This window comes from Palaemon carinicauda, unplaced genomic scaffold, assembly GCF_036898095.1.
Source record: "Palaemon carinicauda isolate YSFRI2023 unplaced genomic scaffold, ASM3689809v2 scaffold413, whole genome shotgun sequence".
Taxonomy (NCBI): domain Eukaryota; kingdom Metazoa; phylum Arthropoda; class Malacostraca; order Decapoda; family Palaemonidae; genus Palaemon; species Palaemon carinicauda.
In genome coordinates, this window is record NW_027171666.1 from 68,115 (window position 1) to 76,257 (window position 8,143).

General features: G+C 37.3%; 1 protein-coding gene across 2 annotated transcripts; it reads right to left on the minus strand.

Annotated features, from left to right (window-relative positions):
• Nucleotides 1-2,653: 2,653 nt before the first annotated feature.
• LOC137636856 (uncharacterized) lies at nt 2,654-5,099 on the minus strand. 2 transcript variants are annotated; one of them, XM_068369211.1, is made up of 7 exons: nt 5,023-5,099; nt 4,481-4,575; nt 4,246-4,354; nt 4,024-4,108; nt 3,705-3,799; nt 3,436-3,559; nt 2,654-3,217 (listed from the first exon to the last, which is right to left on the minus strand). In XM_068369211.1, the coding sequence occupies exons 2-7, from the start codon at nt 4,545-4,547 to the stop codon at nt 2,972-2,974; spliced, it is 726 nt and encodes a 241-aa protein (XP_068225312.1). In that variant the 5' UTR covers nt 4,548-4,575; nt 5,023-5,099; the 3' UTR covers nt 2,654-2,971. The 2 variants fall into 2 exon arrangements, with proteins under 2 accessions (XP_068225312.1, XP_068225313.1); XM_068369212.1 differs by having other exon boundaries at nt 4,481-4,580; nt 5,023-5,093.
• Between the last annotated feature and the right edge of the window lie 3,044 nt (nt 5,100-8,143).

Sequence of the window (8,143 nt, forward strand, 5' to 3'; positions counted from 1 at the left end):
TGTATTGTTTGTATTGATGAAATAATGTTATGTAAGACAATGAATGAAGAAAAGTAAAGGTATATCTGCTGTTATCCTGAAAACTATCTGCAGGACGATCTGTCCGAGGAGAAGCTGTCTTCGATATCGACACTGAGGCACTGTTGTCTATTCATTACACACACACACACACACACACACACACATATATATATATATATATGTGTGTGTGTGTGTATATATATATATATATATATATTCACACATACACACACATACACACACACACACACATATATATATATATATATATATACTTTACTTTGATGGCTGCTTTTCCAGTCCCATACAGCTGGGGAACCCCACTCTCTACAGGACCTCCACTGTCGTTTTACCTTGTTCGTACAGAGTAATTTACGTTTCATATCGTGTATTGTTCATTTACTGTTAAATCGTCACTATCAAAGGACTAGTGAAATAAAGTCTTCAGTTTCCTCTTAAAAGCCTTAATGTCTTCAATCATTCGGATGTTTCATCGGAGCTTATTATATAGTCTCGGGGCCACATATTTAAAGGCTTTGGAGCCTAAAGTAGACATATATCTAGGTTCCAACAGATTGAAGCCATCTGTAACTATTCTCGTGTCGACACGATTTGTTGGCTGCATAATATGTAGCAATTCTCTTAAGTATTTTGGACGACTGGTTCTGATAACTTGGTGAGGTATTGTACGTATTTTTATTTTAAATTCAATTCTCGCTTTAATCGGTTGCCAGTGTAAATCAATTAGTATAGGGGTGATCTTTTCTCTAGGTGAGATGCCTTTTATCAGTCTTGCTCCTCTGTTTATTTTGTTTTGTAATTTCTTAAGTTGCACTTTTGGTAATTGTAATAGACAGAGTTGCAGTAGTTAATCCTGGTAATAACACAGTTTATCACACGTTTCTTTACAGAATTTTCGTCCAGGTACTTTTTTATAAACGCAATATTTCTTAGATGATAACCAGCAGTTTTTATGACATTATTTACTTGGACATTTGGAGACAGGCCACAGTCAAGAAATATGCCTAGATCTCGAAATATACTAGATATCGGCACTGAGTCATTATTTATGTTCATTTGAATATCACCTAAGTTTCTCAGGCTGTTTCCCTTACCTACCACCATAAATTCATTTTTGTTCTAATTTAATTTTAGTTGTTTAAATGTCATCCAATCTCTAACACTATCAAGGATTCGGTTTAGAGTTTCAGTGGTGTTATCTATATCATTTATGGAGAAGCAAAATTGTGTCATCCGCAAATAGTTTTAAATTCACGTCATGACTTTGTAGTATTTTCGATAGACTAATAGTACACTCCCATGGGGTACCCCTCTGTTTAAGAGTTCATATGATGAATAAGAGTTTCCAATTTATACACAATAATTTCTACCAACTAAGTAGTCTTTTAGGTATTCGGAAACTTGATCTTTAACGCTGATGGACCGTAAATTATTTAGTAGTAGTTCATGCATAACTGTATCAAAAGCAGCATTGAGATCGAGCAGTATTAGAATACCACATTTATTTCCATCCATCATTTCCAGCATATCATTTACAACAGAGCAGATGGCTGTCTCCGTAGAGTATAGTTTTCTGTAAGCAGATTGGTTGTCAGGCAAAGCTTCTATTACTTCTAAGTGACTGATTAGCTGTTTAGGAATTACATATTGAAGCACTTTTGAGACAAAGGATATAACTTATTCATATATGTTGCTGCTTTGGGGATCTTTCTCTTATATATATATATATATATATATAGATAGATATGTGTGTGTGTATACTGTACATATATATATATATATATATATGTATATATATATATATATATATGTGTGTGTGTGTATACTGTGTATATATATATATATATATATATAAATATATATATATATATATATATACATATATATGTGTTCATAGATGTATATATACTATATATATATATATATATGTATATACATATATAAATATGTGTGTATATATATGCATATGTATATGTATATAAATTATAAACATATATATATATATATATATATAAATATATATATATATATATATATATATAAACACACACACACACACACACTCACACACACACATATATATATATACATATATACATACATATATATATATATATATATATGTGTGTGTGTGTGTGTGTGTGTGTTCCAATCATTATTTTTGCCATAGCTCTTTGAGTTATAATTATCTTTTTATTATTTAAGTCTTTAGTAAGACTAAGTTTCTGATGCATAAGTTAATACTGGTACGACCATTTAATTAAATACTTTTTCTTTTCAGAGAGAGAGAGAGAGAGAGAGAGAGAGAGAGAGAGAGAGAGAGAAGGGAAGTTTACCCTTGATAATCTCATTTTGTTTACCAAAAGTTCTCAATACCACGTTTATACTTCTTTTATTTTTTATCTCATGTTATGGGGAACCACTTACTGTCTGTCCTAAGTGTGTTTATTCATTAAGAATCTCCAGACGTTCGTCCATAACTCTTATTTGTTGTCTCTTTGCCTTTTCATTGAACATTATCGATTTATATAAAACGATATGATGTACAGTTATAGTTTTAAATTTCCTTCATTATCTAGAATCATAAGGATAAGAAGACCGAAATAGACCAATTATTTTATTTGATAGTGTTGATATGACAAATTGTTGCTTCAAAACATTTAATTATTTTTGTTTTAAAAATGTTTGGGTATTTAGAAAAAGTCTTATTGCATAATATCAAGCTTTCTAAATTCAAACTAAAAGATCACAGAAAAAGAAAATATGATTATCAATTGCTAATGATTCGAACATATCTGGATGTTAGTTTCAAGAGTATAATTCCTCTTTCTTCTTCATGGAACTACGGTACATATAAAAGGGGCTTCTTCTTCTTAGCCTCTGCCAGCAGTCCCTAGACCTCCACCGGGTGCCAGAGTCCTGAATCCATTTAGGGGTAGTCAGGTATCCCAATTGAAGCAAGACCTGGCCTTGCTCTCACAGATGTTCTTCTGTTTTCAGGTGTAGAGGTAGGAATTGGAAACGGTGGGAGATGATTGGTATGGCAAAGTAAATCGTTGAGTATTGCGGTAAGGTCGTTGGCAAGGCGAGGAAGGTAACGATTTATAGCCTCCGCCACTGCTTCTGGATGACCATTCAGCTCCTGAGTCACGTTTGGACTGTTTCCAACGTTGCTCTAAGAGGAAAGATAAAAAAAGACATGGTGGAAATCACATTCATAACACCAATTTCACGAGACTGTCCAATATTTTATAATTTCTTTTTTTCTTTAGTTAGATCAATATTTTCTCCATTGCATATTGTTCTTATAGACACGGAAATGATGACTAAACTGAATAATAAGAGTTGACCATATAATGGACTTAATTGAGGAAGAGAAAAGGGAGCACTTACCACGATTTCTTCAGCATGGAAGGTCATTTGGAGAGTATCTCTGGTGATGCAGAGACTGAAGGGATACGGCGTGTAACTGTCAATTTTGAACCTCAAATCCAGAGTAGAGAAATGCAGCTGCGAACTGACAGTAGAAAAAAAAAACATTGTTAACGGCAATTGACTAATCTATTATCTCTCAAAGTTCAAATTCGACAAGAATTTTTGTTTTACAATGCTACAGGAGGGACAGTTAATATACGGGTAAAGTCAGTTTTGGAAATACTCACGTAAAGTTGGTTTTTAGTGGAACGGGAAAATTAATGTATATATCGGCATGACTGGTAGTGAATTCCAAATTGGGTCCTTTGAGGTTCAGTATTGCCTATAAAGATCAGGAATTATTCGTAGAGACAGAGAATTTGTGTGGTATTTATTAATTAGAAGTAGATGAGAATTAGGAAGAACACAAAGGAATCATTTCTTCTTGTTAAAGAAACGATACAGAAATTCGAACGAGCTACAAACAATTAATTGTTTTGTTTAGTAGTTTTAAGAATAACACATAATTAGGTAACAAAGTACGAAGATTTTATAATACTTCCTTACTAAGGGTTGCCCAGAAACATTGAAGGAGTTGCAGTTTACACGGGAAAAGCCTTTAATTATCAGGCCAAAGAAGTCGAAGGTGTATCTGAGAGAAAAAAAAATCAGCTTCAGCTTAGAAGAAATGACAATGCTCACATCGTAATGAAATGTTGCAGAATGTTTCTCTCTCTAGAGAGTTACCGAAAACGAAATTCACGTCTTCATTTATTATTCATAGCTAACCTGGTGTTGTCACGAATATAATTGACATCACTGATAATGGGGAACGTGAGGGGATCCACGTTACTAAGCGCCGTTTGTAGTTCAGAAGTAATTGGGTCACACGGTGGAACTGAAAGGAAAGGAATATTTAACATAAACTAAATGAGTAAAGCAAGCAACAGTAAACAACTTCAAAAATGAGAACTCAGACACAGCACAATTTCACAAAGCTCATTCAGCCACTTTGTTTACTTACTTGGAGGCGGAATCCCTGATGCAAAGGCAGCTGAAATTGCCACCAGGATCAAGGTTCTCTGGAACATGGCTGAGGGAGAGCGTTTCAATAAGGACCTGCACTGCGAGAGAGAGAGAGAGAGAGAGAGAGAGAGAGAGAGAGAGAGAGAGAGAGATTAATTATATATATTAATTTTAGACTGTAATCACTACTTGTTTAACTCTGTTTCTCATTTTATATTGAAAGACATGTTGTCTGAAAAGAGATTGATCACAGTTCAGTCCAGCAAAACTGTGAACAATCTTAATGTCATTCTGAAACAGCTTCGAGACCATCTCTCAGTAACATATAAAAGAAATGAGTATTTTTAAATATAACTCACTGTAATTATTAGAAACAGTAATTTTAAGAACTGCACAAATTGTATGAAAGAATATTTCACTTTTAGAAATGCGTCTTTTCTAAAGTTTTGTTCTCATCAACTCATGAAAGGTGAGCTGGCAATAGAAATCTCTCAGTCTCCAGAGAATGACTGACTATCAAAGAGACCAAGTCCAACTTACAACAACGTCTTGTGTACTGCAGAAGGAGACGACGGAGGAAGCAGAGCAGATCTGAAGTGCTTGTGATTTCAGAGGACTGCGGGGAAGAGAAGTTTATCCTGGACCTTAAATACCAATTGGATATCCCTGATTTCCCCCACGCACCCACCCGCCGGGAACTCGCACTCCCACACCCCCTCCCCTTTCCCCCGCTTCAAGGCTCCCAAAGAAAGAAAGGTAAACGAGAAGAGAAGCATCATATAGTTTAATCAAAAGGTGAAATGGTTCAGCTTGTGCCAAGGTAACCAAATATAAGTAGATTGCAAAATGAAACTCCTTTTCTGCTTTATTTTAAGCACTGTAATGAAGTCTAACCTCAACATTATTCTTGTACTTGATAATGTTTTTTGTCTAATTTAAAGATCAGATTAAAAATGTTGGAGTTCAAATTTAAAGTAATATTATTGGTTGAGTTAATAAGACACGATTAAATAATATATCTGTTAACCATATTGTTGCACTGAATTAAGACCTTTGCTTCGTTCCATGTTCTTTCATTTACAACTCTACCAATTTCCCAGGTTGACACACACACACACACACACACACACGTCTTTATTATTCAGGTGCAAAAACTGACTTACGAAGGCATTTTATGTCCTCGAAAAGAAGAAGACGAAGTAAGGAAAACAGTGGAGGAGGAGGAATTCCCCGAAGAGGGACAGCTCTTGGCTCAGAACGCACAAATGCAGAAATGTCGTCCTTGACCTTCCAGAGGCCCTCTGGAGAAGCTAATGCATCCCACCAGCGCTTGGCAACGCCCCTTCTCCTCCTCGGGACATGCATGGCTAATATTACCAGATGGGGGTAGTCTAAGAATCCCCAAATCTCAATGAAAAAAAATCTTCAAAACAACACAAAATTCCCATTTCCACAAATATATTTCCTTCTGATCATACAGGCTTTACTAATATAGAATTTATTCACTATAGGCCTACTTCTCATAATTGCAAGTAAAGTAATTGTAAGAATATAAGGTTTTACTCATCTTTGTTTGTTCTTCATAGAAATTTGTACAGGATATCCCCACCAGACACCCAAAATTACCAAATCTAGGAATAAATCTCCAAATCTAGGGATGAATTTCCATATGAGGCACACTGTGCATGACGAATGGCTGCACGTGTTCCACAGAGAGAAGTTTCCTATTCTTCATCTCAGTGGCCACTTCCTCAGAGAGAGAGAGAGAGAGAGAGAGAGAGAGAGAGAGAGAGAGATCCAGGATGCATCAGGGGCCTCATGCCCTCTCGTGAATATGGGGGTTGGTTCCTGTGGCTGCCATATAAGGTTCAAAGAAACACACAGGGAGAAAGGGAGTAGTCAGACAAGGTTAAAACCAGAGGGAAAGAGAGAGGTGGAGGGTTCCTTTGGTTGCCATACAAGGTTAAAAGAAACACACAGGGAGAGAGGGAGTAGTCAGACAAGGTTAAAACCAGAGGAAGATAGAGAGGGGGAGAGTTCCTTTGGCTGCCATACAAGGTTAAAAGAGACACACAGGGAGAGAGGGAGTAGTCAGACAAGGTTAAAACCAAGGAGAGAGAGAGAGGGGGAGGGTTCCTTTGGCTGTCATACAAGGATAAAAGAAACACACATGGAGAGAGGGAGTAGTCAGACAAGGTTAAAACCAGAGGGAGAGAGAGAGGGGGAGGGTTCCTTTGGCTGCCATACAAGGTTAAAAGAGACACACAGGGAGAGAGAGAGAGTAGTCAGACAAGGTTATAACCAGAGGGAGAGAGAGAGAGGGGGAGGGTTCCTTTGCCTGCCATACAAGGTTAAAATAGACACACACGGAGAGAGGGAGTAGTCAGACAATGTTAAAACCAGAGGGAGAGAGAGAGACGGGGAGGGTTCCTTTGGCTGCCATACAAGGTTAAAAGAAACACACAGGGAGAGAGGGAGTAGTCATACAAGGTTAAAACCAGAGGGAGAGAGAGAGAGGGGGAGGGTTCCTTTGGCTGCCATACAAGGTTAAAATAGACACACACGGAGAGAGGGAGTAGTCAGACAAGGTTAAAACCAGAGGGAGAGACAGAGGGGGAGGGTTCCTTTGGTTGCCATACAAGGTTAAAAGAAACACACAGGGAGAGAGGGAGTAGTCAGACAAGGTTAAAACCAGAGGGAGAGATAGAGAGGGGGAGGGTTCCTTTGGTTGCCATACAAGGTTGAAAGAAACACACAGGGAGAGAGGGAGTAGTCAGACAAGGTTAAAACCCGAGGCAAAAAGAGAGTGGGAGGTGGAGGGGGAGTCAGAGAGAGAGAGAGAGAGAGAGAGAGAGACAGAGACAGAGATCCAGGATGCATCAGGGGCCTCATGCCCTCTCGTTAATATGGGGGTTGTTTTTTTTTTTGCTGCCATACAAGATTAAAAGAGACACACAGGGAGAGAGGGAGGAGTCAGACAAGGTTAAAACCAGAGGGAGAGAGAGAGGGGAATGGTCCTTTTGGCTGCCATACAAGGTTAAAAGAGACACACAGGAAGAGAGGGAGTAGTCAGACAACAAGGTTAAAACTAGAGGGGGAGGGGGTGTCAAAGAGAGAGAGAGAGAGAGAGAGAGAGAGAGAGAGAGAGAGAGATTCAGGATGCTCACCTCATGATATAACGTAAAATGGTGATTTTTTCTTGAAATTGCGATGATGAAAATATAAATTTAATAACAAAAACATATTACTAAAGGTTTACTCTGTTTACATGAAGTAGGCAATCGCGTTTGCTTTCCTCACTTGCTATTCAATACTATTGGAGCCCTTGGCCTTATAGCATCTTGCTTTTCTAACTAGGGTTGTAGCTTGGCTAATAATAATAATAATAATAATAATAATAATAATAATAACACACTGTGACATTTCATCTGAACCCTCCATGCCAGTGTCATTTCTGCTTTCTACAGTCTACTTTTTTGCATCCAGCCCAAGATGTCAAAACGTAAATGGAAATTCCGTCATGAATATTCCAGCCAGTGGACATTCATCAAACAAGGAAGGAATTGCTTTGAAACAATCTGTGGTTTATTATTATTATTATTATTATTATTATTAGCCAAGCTACAACCCTGGTTGGACAAGCGAGATGCTATAAGCCCAA